The following is a 24,279-nucleotide window of genomic DNA, read 5'->3' as shown; positions in this document are numbered from 1 at the left end:
TAAAGACTTTTTTAAAGCCACTTGAAATGAAATTTAAGACCGACTTCATAATAAACACAAATGCAGAAAAAAGAAAAACAAAACACCACATCAATTACATCATAGGGTTAGGGACAATTTGACCCACTTTCCTATGTGATCCAAGGTAAAGTGACTGCTACATGAACATTGGATTGTGTCTCTTTCCAGCTGTCCTTTCAAAATAAATGTCTCTTTCCAGCTGTCCTTTCAAAATAAATGTCTCTTTCCAGCTGTCCTTTCTAAATAAATGTCTCTTTCCAGCTGTCCTTTCTAAATAAATGTCTCTTTCCAGCTGTCCTTTCTAAATAAATGCATAAAAAGTCCAAAAAAACAAAACAAAACACTGACTCAGGAGCTGGAGGCGGTGAGAGATTTAGCGTTGACGGCCGCCACTAACTTCTCTATGTCAGAATGTTACCAATTATTTAGAGATTTGAGACTAATTACAACCATAAAATACCACTTACCATGTTTGTGTTAAAAATTTTAAGACTTTTGAAAAATTGATTTAAGACATTTTAATGCCAATTAAGGCCTTGTTTTTAGATGAATGAATTCAATGCCTTTTAAGACTTTTTAAGGATCCGTAAGAACCCTGACTCACACTCACACACAGTCACAGGTAGGGATGTCACGATAATAGATTTTTTTTGGTACTATTATTATTGTCAGAGAAATAATCACGGTATTTACGATTATCATGATTATTCTGCATTAATTAATTAATTTCACAACACTATTAATGTGTAAAATCAAATATAGTTAAATATACATTACTAATTATAAAATATTTTAAATATCTATTAATATATGACCAATTATTCATCCGCCAGGGGAAGTGTCATCGATACCAAATGTTTAAGTTCATTTTAATCTTTTTATTTTAATTACAAATGACACTTTAGCATTTAAATTCCTACTAATTCAATGTTACTTTAGATAAATGGACCAGTGTCTGAGCATTTACCTTCACTTTGGAGCTACATCTGCATATACGCTTCATACATCATCTTTTTTTGGAAAGTGACGGTATTTAGGAATCTTTACGATCAATTAATTGTGGCGTTGAATACCACGATTAATTGTGAAAACAAGTAATGGTGACATCCCTAGTCAGAGGCTGTATACAGGAATCTGGAAGTTAATTCTAAAACCTTTTGAAGACTTTTTCAAGACCTTCTCAACATTTTTTAACACCTCAGCGCCGCTTCAAGCTGTGACCATTTATATCAGTGACACTTTTAACTTAACTGAACAGTTTTAGTTGTGATAAAGACTATAGACCACTATGATGCTACAGAATAAAAAAAAAAAGCTGGGATAATAAATCAAAGGCAAAGTTTATCAAAAAAAACATTGCTCAACTCTCAAAAAAACAAAAACAACAATCTTCTTTTCTTTTTCATGTACCGGTTCATCTTTGTTTTTTTATAAAACAAATAAATTCACACTTTCACAATGTTTTTTACAACTCAAACTCTTGGACGGCTAATTCAGAAAAATACCTTCAATATAAGACTTTATAAAGTCGTGAAAAGACTTTTTAATACTTTTTAAGGGTCTTAAAAGGTGATAAATCAATTTTGGGAAAATTAATACTTTTCAAGACCCGGCGGATACCCTGAGTCAGTTTCTACAGGCGAGGTGATGCGTCGTCATGGAGACGGCGTCTGTCTGTACCCGAGTTTGTGTTAAAGTCACAAAGCAACAAACTGAAAAATATAAAAACCTTTATTATTAGAAAACATGTTTATTATTTACAGAGTCTCAGTAGTGATCATGTGACCTGAGGAACGGCTCTCTCTGATTGGTCGGCTACAGCGGGGCAGGGGGCGGGGCTTGGCTGCGTTTGGCCGGATGCTCCTCTTCCTCCTTTTCCTCTTCCTCCCTCCCTCGCTTCCTCCTGGACGAGCCCGTTACCGTGGCAGCAGCAGCAGCAGCTTCTGGCTCCGTTACCGTGGCAGCAGCAGCAGCAGGTTTTGGGTCCGTTACCGCGGCAGCAGCAGCAGGTTTTGGGTCCGTTGCCGCGGCAGCAGCAGCTTCTCCATCAGGGAACATCAACTGTTCAGCAGTTTTTTTCATCCCTGGGTCCTTCACAGACACAAACAGCTCAGTCAGTTCCCGATCCCGATCCGTACCCGGAACAACATCCGTTCCAGACGCTGCTATGCTAACTGCTAGCCTAGCAGCTATGCTAACTGCTAGGCTAGCAGCTATGCTAACTGCTAGGCTAGCAGCTATGCTAACTGCTAGCCTAGCAGCTATGCTAACTGCTAGCCTAGCGATAGAGCAGCTAAAAGTCGCTGTAGCCAGGCCCGGCCCCTGGCATAAACCCTCTATGTGGTTGTTTAGGGCCACAGCCGTTAGGTGGGGGGCCACATGATCAGAAAGGTACCGGGGTTCATCAAGTCATTTAAACATCCTGAGGTCTGCACGTGCAGCTATGAGCTTTATATGTAATGTGAAGTCAATATTCAGCTTCTTTTATCTCACATTTGAGACATTTGGTGAAAATAGAACGACAGAATGACAACATTTGTGCTCAAAAAGCAATCTTACAAAATGTCATTTTAGACTTGTTTTCTACACGTATCTATTACTGTATTCATATCCTATTTCAAGCACCAAAACAGTTCATTCTCATGACTGAAGGAGTGTTTTCACAAGGGATTGGACATGTTTCAAAAAGCAGACCTCAAATTTCCAGCATTTGTCCTAAATTATTTCTTTCTACAGTGTTCTAGGACAAACTGGCCTCAGTGTGCTTACAGCGGAGGTTCTAATATTTAGACATAAAACACTTGAGTATTGTTTTTTTTTCTCTTTTTTTTATAATTTCTTTTTATTTATTTCTTCAGTTCATCCACACGCACCAAAAAACAGAACAAAACGTCACAAAGAACGTCTCTGTTTTCGTGCATATCCGCGGTGTCGCCGTAAACTAAAAGAAGGGGGGAAGTGAAGCGCCTGGAGCGGATGGTGTTCCGGGTTCGGATCGGGTACCGTCAGGCTCAAACTCTGGATCCTACACTTCCCATGATGCCGCTGGGCAGCGTCGTGTCGCTAGGCAACAGGTGAGTCACTTACCTGTAACCAGGGGTGATGCAGAGCTTCATCTATCGTCATCCTCGCCGCCGGGTCGACCACCAGCAGCTTCCTCACCACGTCCTTCGCTGACACACACACACACACACACACACACACACACAGTATTACAGTATTACAGTAGTACTACAGTATTATTACAGCTGTATTACAGTACTACAGCTGTAATAAGACGAATTGCCTTGTCTACAACTACTTCCTGGTAGAAAACCAGCATGAGAACAATAGTGACGGACGAGAGTTTCACTATATTTATCTCATTTTTCATGTCACTATATCACCGTTTAGACTAATCTGATGTTTGTAAAGTTTATAAAACCAATGACTGGACAAACATTACTATTTCTGTGTGCACGTTTTTGTAATTAGTCATGGTTATCATAGATTAGCCGGGCTAACGGTTAGCTACCTGTTTAACTTTAATAACTCAGTGACTCAATAAACGCTCCATGAAAAAATATTTTCTCCAGCGGATATCTGAGTTCCAACATGACTGAGCTAACTGGAGTAGTTTCATGTGGTGTCCCACAACGGGAGGGTTTTAACCATAGATATATATAAGAACTAGATGACTCACCCGCAGCTGTTTCCCAATGACAAAGCGTAGCCAGTACGGCGGCCATCTTGGTAAGGTCAACTCTCTCCCTCAGAGCATTAACCCTATGGTGCATGTTCTGCTATAATGACCATAACTTGCTCAGTTTTTGTCCGATTTCAAAACGGTTTGATTTTTATGAACGTTTATGCAGTTATGATGCAGCATATTTAGAATCATAGATAATTTTAATAACGTATTTTTTTTTTTGTAAAAGTAACATTATAGTGACATTATGCAAATAGTTAAAGTAATAGCTACATACTGATTTATTTTTCACAGAGTTATGAATCGTTTTTTTAGTGCAGATGACTGGATCACCTATCTACTGCACTGTAACTGCAGCCAGAGTCAGAGACAGTTGTCCATTCCAATATGGCCGACTGTGAGCTAACCCTGCGTGTAGTCCCATCCACCGCCTTGGTTTTAACAGCTGACGTCCTGCTGTTAGCTTAGCTGCTGCTGTTAGCTTAGCTACCGTTAGCTTAGCTACCGTTAGCTGTCCCTGTCAGCTGAGCCACTGATGCTTTCTAGACACTGTGATTCCCCCAAACTGAATAAATACAACACATAGCAACACAAAACACACAGAAATAGTAATGTTTCTTCAATCATTTCAGATTTGTCTAAACGGTGATAGGGCCTGAAAAATATGATATATAGCTAAACTCTCGTTCGTTACTATTGATCTCATTCACATTACAGCTGGTTTTCTACCAGGAAGTAGAATGTAAACAACAAGGAGATTCGGTCTATACTGCAGTACTACAGTAGTATTACAGCAGTACTACAGTAGTATTACAGCTGTATTCAATTCAAAAAACTTCATTGTCTATCGCAAGGACAGAAATTGTCATTAGTTTGGGCTCCAAAACAGGCAGACATACAAACACTAGTATTACAGTGTTATTACAGCAATATTACAGTACTACAGCTGTAATACTGCAGTACTACAGTAGTATTACAGCAGTATTACAGTATTATTACAGCAGTATTACAGTATTACTGCAGTACCTTGGTCTGAGACACGTTTCCACTTGGACGGGACCATGGTGAACTCTCCTCTGATGATCTGATCTGTGATCGACTGGTGACCAAACGTCTCATGGAAGGGTGGGTAGCCCCCCAGGCTGAAGAGAGGGGACAGGGGGTAGAGTTAAAGGTACAGTACGTAGGAATGCCCCCCAGGCTGAAGAGAGGGGACAGGGGGTAGAGTTAAAGGTACAGTACGTAGGAATGCCCCCCAGGCTGAAGAGAGGGGGACAGGGGGTAGAGTTAAAGGTACAGTACGTAGGAATGCCCCCCAGGCTGAAGAGAGGGGACAGGGGGTAGAGTTAAAGGTACAGTACGTAGGAATGCCCCCCAGGCTGAAGAGAGGGGGACAGGGGGTAGAGTTAAAGGTACAGTACGTAGGAATGCCCCCCAGGCTGAAGAGAGGGGACAGGGGGTAGAGTTAAAGGTACAGTACGTAGGAATGCCCCCCAGGCTGAAGAGAGGGGGACAGGGGGTAGAGTTAAAGGTACAGTACGTAGGAATGCCCCCCAGGCTGAAGAGAGGGGACAGGGGGTAGAGTTAAAGGTACAGTACGTAGGAATGCCCCCCAGGCTGAAGAGAGGGGGACAGGGGGTAGAGTTAAAGGTACAGTACGTAGGAATGCCCCCCAGGCTGAAGAGAGGGGACAGGGGGTAGAGTTAAAGGTACAGTACGTAGGAATGCCCCCCAGGCTGAAGAGAGGGGGACAGGGGGTAGAGTTAAAGGTACAGTACGTAGGAATGCCCCCCAGGCTGAAGAGAGGGGACAGGGGGTAGAGTTAAAGGTACAGTACGTAGGAATGCCCCCCAGGCTGAAGAGAGGGGGACAGGGGGTAGAGTTAAAGGTACAGTACGTAGGAATGCCCCCCAGGCTGAAGAGAGGGGACAGGGGGTAGAGTTAAAGGTACAGTACGTAGGAATGCCCCCCAGGCTGAAGAGAGGGGGACAGGGGGTAGAGTTAAAGGTACAGTACGTAGGAATGCCCCCCAGGCTGAAGAGAGGGGGACAGGGGGTAGAGTTAAAGATACAGTACGTAGGAATGCCCCCCAGGCTGAAGAGAGGGGGACAGGGGGTAGAGTTAAAGGTACAGTACGTAGGAATGCCCCCCAGGCTGAAGAGAGGGGGACAGGGGGTAGAGTTAAAGGTACAGTACGTAGGAATGCCCCCCAGGCTGAAGAGAGGGGGACAGGGGGTAGAGTTAAAGGTACAGTACGTAGGAATGCCCCCCAGGCTGAAGAGAGGGGGACAGGGGGTAGAGTTAAAGGTACAGTACGTAGGAATGCCCCCCAGGCTGAAGAGAGGGGGACAGGGGGTAGAGTTAAAGGTACAGTACGTAGGAATGCCCCCCAGGCTGAAGAGAGGGGGACAGGGGGTAGAGTTAAAGGTACAGTACGTAGGAATGCCCCCCCAGGCTGAAGAGAGGGGGACAGGGGGTAGAGTTAAAGGTACAGTACGTAGGAATGCCCCCCAGGCTGAAGAGAGGGGGACAGGGGGTACAGTTAAAGATACAGTACGTAGGAATGCCCCCCAGGCTGAAAAGAGGGGACAGGGGATAGAGTTAAAGGTACAGTACGTAGGAATGCCCCCCAGGCTGAAGAGAGGGGGACAGGGGATACAGTTAAAGGTACAGTACGTAGGAATGCCCCCCAGGCTGAAGAGAGGGGGACAGGGGATACAGTTAAAGGTACAGTACGTAGGAATGCCCCCCAGGCTGAGAGAGAGGGGACAGGGGATACAGTTAAAGGTATAGTACGTAGGAATGCCCCCCAGGCTGAAGAGAGGGGGACAGGGGATACAGTTAAAGGTACAGTACGTAGGAATGCCTCCCCCATCTAGCGGTGCGGTTGCATATCTGAACGTATTCTTGATGTTGCATTCAGGTGAAATGGGGCAGACGTCAGACAGACAACAGACGCTGCATGTAACAGGATAAACAAGTGGTCTGACAACATGTTGTCATGGTGATGTGGTATTGTTTTACCGTCTTTCTCTGGTGGAGTAAAATGACATCCGGTTGGTTTGCCGACGGCCGTCTGCCTGACTGCACCTGAATGCAACACCAGTGCCTCCGTCCTTCCTCACACTACACAGTGGTGACAGTTTTAACAGGCCGTTTCCGTGGTTACCTACGGTCACGATGCAACATGGCCGCCTCGGTTCGGTGCGTCGCCCACTTCTGTATTTGTAACGACTTGTAACAACTCATTCTAAGGAACCAGAAAGCTTTCATTTGTAGCAGCTGTGATTCACCTTCAGGGAAATACGGATTTATGAAAGACAGGTTTGTGACCCGCTCTGGCGAAATGAGTCGGAAGTCGCAACATTCTATTTTTAGATAATCAGCTGATAACATGGAAAACGAGGAAAATCAAAACAATTTTTTTTTGCTAATTTCAAAGAAAAGTTTCATAATCCAGATAATTGAGGAAAGGCACGTAAATGACGATTAAAGTTGACTTACAACTTTTAACCCTCTAGAGGAGCACAACATAAGGCTAAATAACTTCTGAACCTGAGAGGGACGAGCTGTAAACTGCATCTGAATCCTGAGATTCTCTGCTTTCCGATGGGCCTTGAATGGTGCATTTAAGACAACAAGGGTAGCCACGTGTAATCACGTAGTACGGGACCAGATGCTAAACCGAGCGTTAGCATCGATGCTAAACCAAGCGTAGCATCGATGCTAAACCGAATGTAGCATCGATGCTAACGCTGAACGCAGATGTTTTACAAAACATGAAATATCTTCTGAAGCGTTTGTGATAGAGATGAGATGTAAACAGCATCTGGATAGTTCCATTCTGCCTTCCGAGGGTCATTGAACGGTGCCTCTACAAGGTACGTGTTATGGATGTATTATATTATCGGTACGTGTAATCACCTGGTACGTAACAGATGCCAGATTCACGGAAGGCTTTAAACCAGAGACGCTCTAAATTGTTTGAACGCAATTTTCTCAGGTTTTCAATGGAAAGCAGTGAGTGGAAGACCACAATTAAAATGGCCATATCTTAAAAACTATCCAATGTATGACTTTGACTAGGGTATCGTTTTAAAGCTTATTTTCTCATCTTTCCATTGATACCAAAATCTCAATTTTGAAAAATTTGGGTCACTGTGACTCATTTTGCTGGATCAGGTCACATTTGCTTTTTGCTCATAATAAGTTACACACTGGGGCTGAACAAAAAAGAGAAACAGATGGTGTTGTAGAGGTGTTGTACAGGTGGTGTTGTAGAGGTGTTGTACAGGTGTTGTAGAGGTGTAGTAGAGGTGTAGTACAGGTGCATCTCCTACCAGACGAAGAGCAGGACTCCCAGGCTCCATGCGTCCACCGCGAGGCCGTAGCCGGAGGTGGAGCCGTGGGTGAAGACCTCCGGGGCCAGGTACGACGGAGTCCCACACAACGTCTTCATCAGCACGGCCTCCTCCAGGATACGGGACTGGTTGAAGTCCGTCACCTGAGAGACACACACACCTGGATGTTGAGCAGAGCTGCTTAAGTAACTCTACAACCACTGTGTGTGTGTGTGTGTGTGTGTGTGTGTGTGTGTGTGTGTGTGTGTGTGTGTGTGTGTACCTTGATGAGACAGATGTCGTCGTGTGAGGACAGCAGGATGTTCTCTGGTTTCAGGTCCCGGTGGATGATCCCTTTACTGTGCAGATACTACACACACACACACACACACACACACACACACGTTCATGTCTTCTCTCTTCACATTAAACCAAGATGTTCTGGATAACAGTCACAGTCAGACTAACAGGCTAACAGTCGGAATAACAGTCGGGCTAACCCCCTGACCACCAGTCAGGCTAACAGGCTAACAGTCAGGCTAACAGTCGGGCTAACCCCCTGACCACCAGTCAGGCTAACAGGCTAACAGTCAGGCTAACAGTCGGGCTAACCCCCTGACCACCAGTCAGGCTAACAGGCTAACAGTCGGAATAACAGTCAGGCTAACAGTCAGACTAACAGGCTAACAGTCAGGCTAACAGTCGGACTAACAGGCTAACAGTCGGGCTAACAGTAAAGCTAACAGTCAGACTAACAGTTGGGCTCACAGTTGGGCTAACAGTCGGGCTAACAGTCAGATTAACAGGCTAACAGTAAAGCTAACAGTCAGACTAACAGGCTAACCGTCAGGCTAACAGTCAGACTAACAAGCTAACCGTCAGGCTAACAGTCAGACTAACAGGCTAACGGGGTGTTCCCACCAAACGCGATGACGCTTCATCGCGCGTCGAGATTACATGTAAAGTCAATGCAAACACGCGATTAGTCGCGTCATCGCGCCGGGCGATGCGATGGACGCGATAGCGCGACGCGATGGACGCGTTGGCCGCGAAAAATCGCCTCCATCGCGTCGCCCGGCGCGATGACGCTTCATCGCTCGAGTTCAAATAATTGAACTTTTGCGGCGAATTCGCGTGAAGACGCGCCGCGACAGCCTATCAGCTTCGAGATCGTCACCGACGTGCTGACGTACGGACGTACTGGTGTTCCCTTGGCAGTTTAGTCAGAGCGAGTCTATTGACAATATTAGAAGTTTTCTGGTTTAGATTAGTTTATTATTCAGATCCCCATTAGCTGCTGCAAAGCCACAGCTCTTCACTGTTGCTTTTCCGGTTTGGAGATTCGGACCTGAAAGCCCGTTATCACTGCTGTTTTCAACCAGCGGGCGCTGCGAGCCGGCCGCCCCGTCCCAAAGCACTCAACAGGCGGTCAGTCACACAGTAGTTCACGGAGCTGTCTCCTCCTCCTCCTCCTGCAGCCAGAGACCCACACCACTGTTCCTGTCCCATCTACAGGGACAGGAACAGTGCAGCGACGGTGGTTATCTCAGCCAGAGAATGAAATAGTGGGAGAAATGTTGTTGTTTGGGCGGGCTCGTCGCGCGACGCGATGCCGCGACGAGGCGTTTTTTGCATATTGAACCAGCGTCAAAACTGGAGCGTCTAGCGCGACGCGATTTCATTTGACGCGCGATTCAATCGCGTTCATCGCGTTTGGTGGGAACACCCCGTAACAGTCAGACTAACAGTCGGACTAACGGTCGGGCTAACAGTCGGACTAACGTTCCGGCTAACGGTCCGGCTAACAGTCGGACTAACAGTCAGGCTAACAGTCAGAATAACAGTCAGGCTAACGGCTGGACTAAAAGGCTAACAGTCAGGCTAACAGTAAAGCTAACAGTCGGACTAACAGTCAGGCTAACAGTAAAGCTAACAGTCAAACTAACAGTTGGACTAATAACAGTCGGGCTAACAGTTGGACTAACAGTCAGGCTAACGGCCGGACTAACAGGCTAACAGTCAGACTAACAGTTGGGCTAACAGTCGGATTAACAGTTGGACTAATAACAGTCGGGCTAACAGTCAGGCTAACGGCCGGACTAACAGGCTAACAGTCAGACTAACAGGCTAACAGTAAAGCTAACAGTCAGACTAACAGTTGGGCTAACAGTCGGATTAACAGGCTAACAGTAAAGCTAACAGTCGTCCTGATGAACCAAGGTGCAGCAGATTATTCCAGGATTCACTGATGAGTCAAACCTGACTTTTCCAATCATCCTGGATTAGCTAATCCTAGTTGATCCTAGCTAATCAGAGCTCACCTGGACAGCTCGCAGCATCTGATAGAAATAGAGTTTGGCCACAGACTCGTCCAGCTGCTGCTGAGTCTTGACTCTCTGGAACAGTTCCCCCCCCTCCATCCTGTCAACAACAACAACAACATCGTTATAAACAACAACAACCTTCACCTTGGTCTGACAGATGTGGACAGATGTTTACTCACAGCTCCAACACGATGTAGTAGCTGTCCTCTGTCTGATAGAAGTCGTCAGTCCTGATCAGACAGGGCTGAGGAGACACAGGAGACAAGAAGCAGGATTAATAATAATAATAATAATAATAATAATAATAAATTTTATTTGTAATGCACTTTACATTTAGGCAATCTCAAAGTGCTACAGTACAAGCTTAATTTAAAAAGGGACACAAGTTAATACTAAAATTTAGCAAAAAGCTTTCCTGAATAAATAGGTCTTCAGGTTTCGTTTAAAAGCATCAGTGGTCTGTGGGGCCCTCAGGTGGTCTGGGAGGGCGTTCCACAGCCTTGGAGCTGCAGAGCAGAAGGCCCGGTCACCCATAGTGCGGAGCTTGGTTCTCGGGGTTTTGAGGGTGTTTGAATTAGCGGATCGGAGGGTGCGTGTGGTGGGGTGGGGGGTGAGGAGTTCTTTGAGGTATTGGGGGGCATGTCCATGGATGCACTGGTGGGTGAGGAGAGAGACCTTGTACTCAATTCTGAGTGGGACAGGGAGCCAGTGGAGAGTTTTGAGGATGGGGGTGATGTGATCGTATTTGCGCACCCTCATCAGGATCCTGGCAGCGCTGTTCTGGATGTATTGCAGTCTCTGTAAGCTCCTGCCAGAGATCCCGATGAGGAGTGCGTTACAATAGTCCAGCCTGGAGGAGACAAAGGCGTGGACGAGCTTCTCCGCATCAGCCAGGGTGAGAGTTGGACGGAGTTTGGCGATGTTCCTGAGGTGATAGAATGATGTTTTGCAAAGATGTTTGATATGGGTGTCAAAAGTGAGTTGTGGATCAATTTTGACACCTAGGTTGGTGACAGAAGTGGAGAGGGGGATGTTTTGACCGGTGAAAGTGATGCTGGTGATGGTGGAAGAGCGGAGCTTGAGGGTCAAATGCCGCTAACGGGATGAGATCGGTCAAAACGGAGGGTTGAAGCAAAGACGCTTTATTTTGGTTCAAGCTAGCTACATCGAGGGTAGGTTAGCTTCCTATTTCAAAGTAAAAGCACAAATTCTATCCTCATGGTTTTCTGTATGTAAAGGGCAACAGGTGTTTTATTTTGTGAAAGTAACCGGAAGTGCGTTGGTCACAACGGCTAGCTTGAGTAGCGCCGAATTCGTCACAACAAAATTGCAAACAGCTGGTATTTAGACAAATTAACGACACACTGCTGATCTAAACGGCTACTTTCTCACCTAAACATGTTTGAAATGTGGATAAAGTGATATATTTACAGAGTTTAGAGCTAAAATGAAATCAGCTTCTGACTGCTGATTTCAGCTCAGGTAGGAGGCAGGCTAACACTACCCATACACTTCCAGTGTTTGAGCTAAGCTAATTAGTGACTTTAGGTGGAGGCAGGCTAACACTACCCATACACTTCCAGTGTTTGAGCTAAGCTAATTAGCGACTTTAGGGGGAGGCAGGCTAACACTACCTATACACTTCCAGTGTTTGAGCTAAGCTAATTAGCGACTTTAGGTGGAGGCAGGCTAACACTACCTATACACTTCCAGCGTTTGAGCTAAGCTAATTACGGCGATACGGCTCTATCTCCCTTGTTACTGCACGCACAGTGGAAAGGAAAAGAAACTCATTGTCTCCAAAATCAATACAGTCATTGATCATAGTGTATATCAGTGGAGATGGAGTTAGCTTAGCTTAGCTTAGCCTGGCTTTGTTGGCTGTTCATGGTGTTTGTGTCACTCACATGGTCCACTATCTGGAGGATGTCTATCTCCGTCTTAGCGTTTTTCGTTGCCGTCTGTGATTGGACAAAAACACACACACACACACACACACAGGTGACACGGTGACATCACCACCTATAATTGGTTATAAGAGGACATTCTCAGCCAATCAGAGAGCAGACAGCAGACTCACCCCTTCCGATTTGAAGTTGCTTTTGTTGATGATCTTGACTGCACATTTCCTACAGGTGGATCTCTCAAAGGCCAGTCTGACCTCCCCACACACCCCCCTGGACACACACACACGGACACACACAGACACACACACACACACACTCGCTGAGTTGTAGGGAACAGGAATATGAAGGTAGATTTGTGTCTTTATTATTCAAAAAAAAAGTTACTTCCACAATCCACACAAATAAACTTTTATTTAAAAATTATTTTCACTCAAAAAAAAACTACAACATTCTCATTTAAGAAAAAAAAAGTGTTTGAACGCAAAAAAAATATTTGAGACCCAAAAAAATTGCATTTTAACACTTTTTTTCTTTGATTGAAAAGTTTTTTTTTGTTTGAGGTGAGTTATTATTTGATTGAAAATATATTTTTTTTGATTGAAGTAATCTGTTTTGTCTTTGGGCCGTATTATAGGTAGGACATCAGAATCAGAATGCCTTTATTTGTCATTATACTCGCGGTATAATGACATTAGAGCCCCCCCCCCCCTTCAGTGCAAAACAAGCAATACCATAAAAATACAATATAAAAACACTTCAATAGTATAAAAATAAATAGATAAAAATAAATTATATGCACAGTATATTGCACAGTGAGTTATGTATTATTGCACAGTACATTGAGGTAGTAGGTATGTTGCAATATATGTTGAGGTTATAGTCCGGGGTGTGTCTGTGTGCGTTCAGAGTGACAATGGCTGTGGGAAAGAAACTGTTCTTGAATCTATTTGTTTTTGACTTGATGCACCTGTAGCGTCTTCCTGAGGGCAACAGGTCAAACAACATGTCTTCACTTCAACCAAATAAAAGTATTTTCAACTAAAAAAAACATTCACTTCAATCAACAAAAGAAAACGAACAATTGACCCTTCGCGTAAGCCCCGCCCCCTTGGTTACTGTTGCTACGCCGGGCAAGCTTTCACTCCCAGCCATGCTCCTGGCAGTATTTGGTATCGATTTCAAAGGAAATATCAGAAAATTTCTGGATAAACTGTTCTGAGATAATAGAGAGAAGAAGTCACAAAGATCATTCAGAGTTTTCAGTGACGTGACTCGCGCAGGAGGATAAAACATCTGTTCAACGACACGACTGGACAATGTACAGAGCAGCAGTAAGGACCGGTCATTTTACCGTCTATCAACCCACCAAGACTTAGCTCATCTCACTGGTCATGAAACGTTGTCAAACTAAAAGTTTTTGGGCGATAAGGAACCACATACAGCTTTGGCTGCTGTTTTGTTTTCTCCCACCGCTGTATCAGTCAGTGAAAGCAGTCCCTGCCTGGAGGATCCCTCGCCTAAAAGCCCAGGTAAAAGACCTAACAGCCCAGGTAAAAGCCCTAACAGCCCAGGTAAAAGCCCTAACAGCCCAGGTAAAAGCCCTAAAAGTACAGCTGTCATTTCGGAGGTGAACATATGGTTATCCCCATATTTACACTTGCTCAAGTCGAAAAAAAAGTCGGCTCGTATCTGAACATCTATATTGCTGCTGCCGTCGTAGCAGCAACAACATCCTTCTCTACAAACAAATGTTTTTCGTCCTAGTCTCAAAATGTGTCCACAAAAGTAAAGGTAATGACTCACTGCGGAAAGCTTGCCAGGCCTATAGTTACGGTTGCTAACGTAGGATTGGACAATAGCCATTTGTGGGAGGAGTTGGCGAAGGGTCAATTTCAATCAAAGAAAAAAAGTGTTCAAATGCAATATTTTGGGTCTCAAATAATTTTTTGAATTCAAACATTTTTTTCTTTGATTGATTTTTTAATCTGTTTTGGTCAAAGCAACTTTTTTTGAATAGACACACATCTACCTTCATACAGGAAGTGACATGACAGCGTGTGGAGGTTCAGACTCACGTGCCGATGCGGCGAGTCAGCATGTATTTCTCCTGAAGCTCTTTAGGTAAACTGGACTGGTCGTCAGACATCAGGTCGATGAAGACGAAGACTGGAGACGAAGACAGAGACAAGGTGAGGTGTCTGTCCCCCCACGGTGTGTTTGTCCCCCCCACGGTGTGTTTGTCCCCCCCACGGTGTGTTTGCCCCCCCCCACGGTGCCGAGCGCTGAACCTGAGTCGTGCCTCTGACCTTTGTTGCGCTGCTCGGCCAATGAGAGGACGGCGTTGTTGACCAGAGGAAGCTTCTTGTTTTTACCGATCAGGTTCCCGTCAACAAACGTCCCGTTGTTGCTCAAGTCCTCCACAAACACCTCACTGCCCTCCTGACAGACAGACAGGTAGAGAGACAGACAGGTCAGACAGGTCAGAGGTCAGACAGACAGACAGACAGACAGACAGACAGGTCACAGGTCAGACAGATAGGTAGAGAGACAGACAGACAGACAGGTAGACAGACAGGTCAAAGGTCAGACAGACAGGTAGAGAGACAGACAGAGAGACAGGTCAAAGGTCAGACAGATAGGTAGAGAGACAGACAGACAGGTCACAGGTCAGACAGTTTCCTGCCACAGTGGACTGTCCAATCACTGTAATCACCAAACTGTAGCAGTAGAATGTAGCAGTAGCATGTAGCAGTAGCATGTAGCAGTAACATGCATCAGTAACATATACCGTGCATCAATAGCATGTAGCGGTAGCAGTAATATGCATCAGTAGCTTGTAACATGTATCGGTAGCATGTAGCAGTAATATGTAGTATGTAGCATGTAGCGGTAGCATGTAGCATGTATGAGTAGCATGTAGCATGTTATTAGTAGCATGTAGCATGTAGCAGTAGCATGTTATTAGTAGCATGTAGCAGTAGCATGTTATTAGTAGCATGTAGCGGTAGCATGTATCAGTAGTATGTATGAGTAGCATGTAGCATGTAGCAGTAGCATGTAGCAGTAGCATGTTATTAGTAGCATGTAGCAGTAGCATGTTATTAGTAGCATGTAGCGGTAGCATGTATCAGTAGTATGTATGAGTAGCATGTAGCATGTAGCAGTAGCATGTAGCATGTTATTAGTAGCATGTAGCAGTAGCATGTTATTAGTAGCATGTAGCGGTAGCATGTATCAGTAGTATGTATGAGTAGCATGTAGCATGTAGCAGTAGCATGTAGCAGTAGCATGTAGCATGTTATTAGTAGCATGTAGCAGTAGCATGTTATTAGTAGCATGTAGCGGTAGCATGTATCAGTAGTATGTATGAGTAGCATGTAGCATGTAGCAGTAGCATGTAGCAGTAGCATGTAGCATGTTATTAGTAGCATGTAGCAGTAGCATGTTATTAGTAGCATGTAGCGGTAGCATGTTATCAGTAGCATGTATCGGTAGCATGTAGCATGTATCAGTAATACTATGTAGCATGTAGCGGTAGCATGTAGCAGTAGCATGTAGCATGTAGCAGTAGCATGTAGCAGTAGCATGTAGCATGTTATTAGTAGCATGTAGCAGTAGCATGTTATCAGTAGCATGTATCGGTAGCATGTAGCATGTATCAGTAATACTATGTAGCATGTAGCGGTAGCATGTAGCAGTAGCATGTAGCATGTAGCAGTAGCAGTAGCAGTAGCATGTAGCATGTAGCATGTCACAGTAGCATGTAGCATGTAGCAGTAGCAGTAGCATGTAGCATGTCTGTCTGTCTCACCCTGAAGATCCTGAAGTGCTTCTTGCTGTAGATCCTGAACTTCTTGGATCCTCGGTCGTCAGGATCATCCAGGACGTAGCTGCACTTAGAGTCTCGTCCAAACAGGTACTGGTCCTCTAGGCAGTCTACACACAGACACACAACACACAACACACAACACACAGTCACCACAGGTACTGGTCCTCTAGGCAGTCTACACACAGACACACAACACACAGTCACCACAGGTACTGGTCCTCTAGACAGTCTACACACAGACACACAACACACAACACACAGTCACCACAGGTACTGGTCCTCTAGACAGTCTACACACAGACACACAACACACAACACACAACACACAACACACAGGTACTGGTCCTCTAGGCAGTCTACACACAGACACACAACACACAGTCACCACAGGTACTGGTCCTCTAGACAGTCTACACACAGACACACAACACACAACACACAGTCAACACAGGTACTGGTCCTCTAGACAGTCTACACACAGACACACAACACACAGTCACCACAGGTACTGGTCCTCTAGACAGTCTACACACAGACACACAACACACAACACACAGTCAACACAGGTACTGGTCCTCTAGGCAGTCTACACACAGACACACAACACACAACACACAGTCACCACAGGTACTGGTCCTCTAGACAGTCTACACACAGACACACAACACACAACACACAACACACAACACACAGGTACTGGTCCTCTAGGCAGTCTACACACAGACACACAACACACAACACACAGTCACCACAGGTACTGGTCCTCTAGACAGTCTACACACAGACACACAACACACAACACACAACACACAACACACAGGTACTGGTCCTCTAGGCAGTCTACACACAGACACACAACACACAGTCACCACAGGTACTGGTCCTCTAGACAGTCTACACACAGACACACAACACACAACACACAGTCAACACAGGTACTGGTCCTCTAGACAGTCTACACACAGACACACAACACACACAACACACAGGTACTGGTCCTCTAGACAGTCTACACACAGACACACAACACACAACACACAGTCAACACAGGTACTGGTCCTCTAGGCAGTCTACACACAGACACACAACACACAACACACAGTCAACACAGGTACTGGTCCTCTAGACAGTCTACACACAGACACACAACACACAGTCACCACAGGTACTGGTCCTCTAGGCAGTCTACACACAGACACACAACACACAACACACAACACACAACACACAACACACAGGTACTGCTCCTCTAGGCAGTCTACACACAGACACACAACACACAGTCACCACAGGTACTGGTCCTCTAGGCAGTCTACACACAGACACACAACACACAACACACAACACACAACACACAACACACAGTCAACACAACTCCTCCTCCAGCACCAGTCTGGTCTGGTACCGGTGTCGGTACCAGATGTGTCCGGGGCGGTGACTGGCGATGACGTGGCGCATCGTGATTGGTCGTATAAAAGTTGTAGGTAGACGACAGTGAGCTATTTATATTTTCTAATGATAAAACATTAAACATTTACACAACTAACAGTGACGAAAATGATTCAAATACTGTGATCAGCGCAGACGGGCGTTAGCTAATGTTTGTTCGACGTTGCCATGGAGATCTGAGCCAAATCTGGCGAGAGTGTGTTGTTGAGCCAGAGACAGGTTCATCTTCTCCTGAATGGGCTTTATGCACAGCTCCACTACTTCCTGAAATAATAAGCCAGCTCCTTCATTTCCTGTCTTACATTATTGGACCAACTGATGAATCCAGGTGTGACTGGGTCGTCACAATGGTCAGACTCACCTGGATTCATCAGTTGGTCCAATAATGTGAGACAGGAAATGAAGGAGCTGGCTTATTTCAGGAAGTAGTGGAGCTGTGCATAGAGCCCATTGTCCGTCTGAAAGTTGCCATTTTGGTGTCAGACTGTTGAGAAGAGAAGAGATGTGTCTGTGACAGATGAGTCCAGTATTTACTACGGGGAAAAGAGACTAACGGAGCTAACATCTGCGCTAGCATCCAAGTAACTGCATTACACCACCACGACCAATCACAACAGCTGTGTCCCAATTCAGGGGCTGCATCCTTCGGAGGGTGGATTTGAAGGCCGATTACGTCACAGCGCTGCGCGAAGGCTGTCTGGTCCCAATTCGTCTAAATTCGAAGGGTCCTCCAAATGCAGCCTCCAAATGCGTCCTCCTTTCCCCTGCATTCGGAGGATGCACCGCTACTATCCTTCGCGGCCTCCCGTATCCCAAGATGCTTTGCTGCACCGTTGTTGTTATTAGCAACCTAGCCGTTAGCTATCGAACGGAGCAGCTCTGTGCTGTAGCCACGGTAACCCGGCTCTGTGCTGTAGCCATGGTAACCCGGCTCTGTGGCCGGCTCGGAGGTGTGGCTGCCCGCTGCTGAGCTCTGCTCTGCTCTGCTCTGGCTGCACAGGTGAGGAGCGGAGGTGTGTGTGACAACTTTTAATAAGAAAGCTATGAAAACACATTACTTGTGCTCTCTTTATTCTCTATTCAATAGCCTACCCCCCCTGGCTGCTGTTCAATGGTTTGTTTATTAGTATATTAATAGTACAGCGGTTAAGCCCTCAAATCAAGGGGAATTGTGCACTTTTTGAAAGAAACATGAAACTTCTACCATAGTTAGTTTATACCATGAGGTTTATTTTAAGATCGGGAGGGAAGTCAGATTTGACCTCTGAGGTCCGGGAGAGGTCAAATCCAAGATGGCCGCCAATAATATTCAAAAATGCCTATCGCTGGAACCAAACACAGTAGAAAAACACTTAAGGTGTCATTTCCCACTACCTTTTGGGTGCCCATTCTGTTGGTGATACCTTTGAGACCAATAGAATTCAAGAAAATGCATTTAGATCAATGTGGAGGTCAAATAATGCAGACATAGGGAGGTGAACGGTGCAAAAAGGTAGTTTATTTCCAAAATAATAGCCTAACAGTGATGATGATGTTAATAATGATGATAATAGTGCCAATAATAATAATCATTATCATAATAAGTTCTTTTTTTTAACTGATTTATTATTAACTCATTGGCTGCCAGCCGTTTTAGAGCATTTTTTACAGATCTTTCAAGACCCACAGAATATTGTGTTCATGTAAACATGTAAACACCAAAACTACCAAGAGAAAGAATAGACTCTCTTCTTTCATTAGGAAAAAAAGTTTGTTTCTACCTTTTTCCATTCTTTAGTAAACGGCAGTAGAACATTGGCTGGTTTCACCAAAAACACCTGTTTTTGACCAGAACACTGAGAAAACAAGCTTTTTGTGGAAAGAAACATGTCAAGCAGAACAGTGACTTTGAAGTTAATATACAACAGAAACAATATGTCTATAGACATCAATGGCAGCCAATGAGTTAAAGAGACACTGTCTCTCGGCTCTGTTCGTGGCACTAGTACACCACAGCCGCTTGTTACTCTCTCCCTGGCTCTCAGGCTCCGGTCCACTTGGTGCTCCTCCTCCTCTATCCTTGCCTGACTGAGGGCTGCCACCGTGCCCCTGGTCCACCGGTGAGGGATGAGGGGACTGCCAACTGGGGGCCCACACCCTCAGACCGACAAAAGCTTGGATCATGGGCTGACTTTCAAGAAATCGCAGCGAGGGAGCTGCTCTGCTACGTACCCTGACCCAGAATCAGGTCGTCTGCAAGTGATTTAGCACCAGGTTCTCCACAAACATGCGGTGCGAGATTGGAGAGGACCGGCGGACAACCATCCGGCCACGCGCCAACCCTGTCACCAACGGCTCTACTCGCTGTAATCAAAACCCGGTTGTCAGGGGGTTTCGCTAGATAGTAGGTAGGGACAGTGGGAATCTCGTTCATCCATTCATGTGTGTCACTAATTCGATGACGAGGCATTTGGCTACTGGGTCATACGGCTTTCCGTGTTTACCTGCACGTCAGGCGCCATCGTGAGTACTACGACATGATACAGCCCATACGGACCCATTTCTGCATCAGCAGCTGGTCCGCCACCTTCTATAATCATTACGAGCCCAAACTGCCCCCAGCTGACCGCCAGCCGGTGGGATGCAGCCAGGCAGGGTTCCCGTTATAGAGGGCCAGCCAGCGTCGTGTAGAGGTCCCCTCAGGGCACCAGCCACCCTTGCGGCCGTCCCTCATCCCTTTGAGGACCAGCTTGGCTCCTGGAGAGGGCCGTAGTCCTCAATCCTGGAACGGCCATACCTAAAACGTGACGTCAGCCGACTGCCTTCCACTGATTGGGCAGAGCGTTGTCACTGGAAGAGTCGTGAGCGCGATGTCCGACATGAGAATTCATCTGTACCGAGACCGTTGTTATTCCTTCACCCGAGTTAAATGATGCTGTGTGGAAAACCACGCTGTGGTCCGTAATCGAGGAACAGACAAGTGAGTTTGGAGCTGACGAGAAGATCGAAAATAGAGAGAGAAACAGTGTGGCCTTGCGATCCCCCCACCCCTGCTGAGGAAGAACTAGAGAACTCAGCTGTAATGGAAAAGCACCTTTACTGAGCCGTGCCGTGACTGTGTAGTGGAAAAGTGCCAATAGTTACTCCCTCCATTTACCTGCACTTCATTAAATTTCTTCACTTTGACATTCAAAGTAGAGTTCTCAACGGGCCTGAAAATTACAACCCGACCTGACTCGGCCCGTGGGTTTTAAGCCCGGACCCGACAGAGCTCGATACACCAGCATTAGTTGTCTGGCCAAACCCAGCCCAGCCCAACAAAAAAAAAGAAAACTAAACTAAAAAAGTGAAATGCTTTCTTTGCAGCGAGAGCAGATGGTGCTGGTGACGCAGCAGCACCTTATCAGCAGGTGAAACTGATTCAATTTCGGCCACAAAAACATTGTGGTTTTTTGGAGATATACACAGCATCTCGTGCCAAACCAACCCGACCCATCGGCCTTACTCGGGTTTGGGTTGAAATTGAGAACTCTAATTCAGAGTACTGGGCGAAAGCACATTGTGTCAACTCCCCTCCATGGGCCTTCGCAATGCTTCCACACAGCGTCGGACACCACCCCTCTCTCCGCGGAAAGAGGAGGGCGACAGTATTATTAAATTGCAGATTTGCACCTTTACATAAATGCATTTTCTTGAATGTGTTTTGGTCAAAAACAGGTGTTTTGGTCAAAAACAGGTGTTTTTGGCGAAACCAGCCAACGTTCTACTGCCGTTTACTAAAGAATGGAAAAAGGTAGAAACAAACTTTTTTTTCCTAACGAAAGAAGAGAGTCTACTCTTAATCTTGGTAGTTTTGGTGTTTACATGTTTACATGAACACAATATTCTGTGGGTCTTGAAAGGGTCTGTAAAAAATGCTCTAAAACGGCTGGCAGTATGCAGCTCTCTGCTCTGAAAATGGCTGGCAGCCAATGAGTTAATAATAAATCAGTTAAAAAAAAGAACTTATTATGATAATGATTATTATTATTGGCACTATTATCATCATTATTAACATCATCATCACTGTTAGGCTATTATTTTGGAAATAAACTACCTTTTTGCACTGTTCACCTCCCTATGTCTGCATTATTTGACCTCCACATTGATCTAAATGCATTTTTTTGAATTCTATTGGTCTCAAAGGTATCACCAACAGAATGGGCACCCAAACATTAGTGGGAAATGACACCTTAAGTGTTTTTCTACCGTGTTTGGTTCCAGCGATAGGCATTTTTGAATATTATTGGCGGCCATCTTGGATTTGACCTCTCCCGGGCCTCAGAGGTCAAATCTGACTTCCCTCCCGATCTTAAAATAAACCTCATGGCATAAACTAACTATGGTAGAAGTTTCATGTTTCTTTCAAAAAGTGCACAATTTTCATGCTTAGCCGCTGTACTATAATGATAACTGCCCTTGTATTGATTCTACTTCTTAAAAAAAAAAAAAAAAAAAAAAAAAAAAGTGAGGGGCGGAGGAGCGGTAGAGCCGTTGCAAGCGCCACTTTTAAATGTTTAACGTTCGGCCGTTGTTTACGTTCGGATCAGGAAATGCTCTGAAGGCTAGACCGTCCCATTTACCGACCGTTGATGCGGCCCCCGGAGGAGCCTCCGAAGCCGTTGCCTCCGGAGACCGCATAGGCTGGGTCCTCCGAAGGCTGCAGCCCCTGAATTGGGACACAGCTCATGTGCCACGTCATCGCCAGTCGCGACCCGGACGCAATATTTTTTTTCGTAGGATAGGTCCGGGAAAGTCCCGCCTCCCCCGCCTCTGATTGGCTGGATGAGCTCTCCTCCGATTGGTTGTTTGATTTGGCCGTGAAACGTCATCTCACAACAGTACTGCAGTGAACTAAAATACACACCAACTGAAGATGTGACCAGACGCCATGGCGTACGTAGCGGTTTGTGTTTTCGCCTGCGGTGTGGTGATTCCGAGTTCGATCCCCGCTGGTTTCACATTCCGAAAAATGTAGTTTTTAAATTTATATTCCAAGTTTAGTTTACATTTTGAGTTTGAGAGAAGTGTAATTGTGCCATTGGTTGGGTTTAGACAATGATGAAAGGAGTTGGTTAAGTTTAGTAAAAAGACCAGGTAGAGGCTAGACAGGCCAGATGAGTAGAGAGAGTCCTGGTAGATCTAGAGGCACTTATCACACTTTACCGACAGCCTGCGTTTCACAGCCGTTTCACAGCCAAAACAAACAACCAATCAGGCGAGAGCCCTTCTAGCCAATCAGAGTTGAAAATGGAGCCCATCTAGCCAATCAGAGGCGGGAAAGGCGGGACTTTCCCGGACCTATCCTACGAAAAAAAATACAGCAACCCGACACATCTGGTACCGACACCGGTCCGGTCCGGTCCGGTCCGGTCCTCACCGTGGCTCCTGAAGCCCCGGGCCATGGGCAGCAGCCGGCCCCAGGGCTGAGGCTCCGGCTCCTCGGGGACGGACGGCAGCGTGACGGGCAGCGTGTCCAAGCTGCTCAGGGTCCCAGAACCAGAACCGCTGGAGGACTGGCTGGCCGAGGTGGGCCCGCTGGACGAGCTGGACCCGGGCTGGGACTGGGTCTGGGACTGGGTCTGGGTCTGGGTCTGGGACAGGGACTGGGTGGACTGGGTGGACTGGGTGGACCCTGCAGACTGGGGACAGGACTGGTCCCCCTTCTGTGGAGCTTCTTCAGACATCCTGTGCTTCTGCAGATGAGACACAACAACAGGTTTTATTGTATTGGATTATATCATATTGAATTTTTAAGTGTAATTTATATAACCTTGTTTTCACTTTTCAATCAATCAATCATCATTTATTTGTCATTGCCATAAATAACAATGAAATTCCGTTGGAGCATACAACCTTACATAGTGAAAAGTGCGTAGAGTTGTAGCACTCCCCTCCCCCTCCCCCTCCCCCTCCCCCTTCAGGCTGCACTTGGAGAATTTTGTTCTTAATTTGCCTGCCTGGATAAATAAAGGTTAAATAAAAAACGTGTCAGATCATCTGTAACCATAGATACATATACTGACTAGACGGCGCCTTCTGCTTCTCAGCGTACGTCAACACGGCGGCCATCTTGGTGAGGGGTTTCTGACCATAGACATATAAACGCCTGAGCAGCAGTCAGACCAGTCAGACCCTGGAGAACATGTTTCAGTGTGTTTATGCATGAAATGAAAACATTTTCATTCATTCATTCATTCATTTTCTATACCGCTCATCCTGCACTAGGGTCACAGGTGAGCTAGAGCCTATCTCAGCAGACTTCGGGCGAAAAATTTTACAAAGAAAAAAAAAATTGTTGTTGTATCATAAATATGTGTCTGACATTTATAATAAACCAAACAGCTTGAGAATGGGTTGAATATCCAGTGAGTTGTGGTGATGTTAATGGTTGATAGACCTCTAACAGGAAGTAGACACGGCTTCCCCCTGACCAAGATGGCCGCCGCGTTGACGTATTCCACTCAGTAGAGCTGCAGCATCTAGTCAGTACTACTGTATACTATCTATGATCTGTAACAAACACACAACACAGAGTTTAATCTCATGTTTCCTCCTCTGAATTACAGTTTTTCTCAGTTGCTGAAACACTGAACCACTGATGGAACCAGTCACTTTTCACCTGTTTAGACTTTAACAACTCACCAACACATTTTCATTGTGATGCAGCTGTGTTGCATAATGCTGAGCACAGGGGGCAAAA

The 24,279-nt window shown here is 45.6% G+C and overlaps 1 protein-coding gene across 2 annotated transcripts; it reads right to left on the bottom strand.

Moving 5' to 3' along the window:
- Positions 1 to 1,819: 1,819 nt before the first annotated feature.
- Positions 1,820 to 23,272, bottom strand: LOC146980485 (serine/threonine-protein kinase Chk2-like). Of its 2 annotated transcripts, XM_085785692.1 has the most exons (13): positions 22,957 to 23,272; positions 16,092 to 16,216; positions 14,587 to 14,719; positions 14,356 to 14,446; positions 12,454 to 12,550; positions 12,281 to 12,334; positions 10,553 to 10,617; positions 10,371 to 10,470; positions 8,333 to 8,419; positions 8,050 to 8,213; positions 4,736 to 4,851; positions 3,109 to 3,194; positions 1,820 to 2,112 (listed from the first exon to the last, which is right to left on the bottom strand). In XM_085785692.1, the coding sequence occupies exons 1-13, from the start codon at positions 23,261 to 23,263 to the stop codon at positions 1,837 to 1,839; spliced, it is 1,701 nt and encodes a 566-aa protein (XP_085641818.1). In that variant the 5' UTR covers positions 23,264 to 23,272; the 3' UTR covers positions 1,820 to 1,836. The 2 variants fall into 2 exon arrangements, with proteins under 2 accessions (XP_085641818.1, XP_085641819.1); XM_085785693.1 differs by lacking the exon at positions 1,820 to 2,112 and having other exon boundaries at positions 3,116 to 3,189.
- Positions 23,273 to 24,279: the final 1,007 nt, after the last annotated feature.

This window comes from Trachurus japonicus, chromosome 9 (assembly GCF_045865225.1).
Source record: "Trachurus japonicus isolate A0001 chromosome 9, Traja_1.0".
NCBI lineage: Eukaryota > Metazoa > Chordata > Actinopteri > Carangiformes > Carangidae > Trachurus > Trachurus japonicus.
The sequence above is the reverse complement of the archived record's forward strand: the minus strand, read 5'-3'. Positions and strand labels throughout refer to the sequence as shown.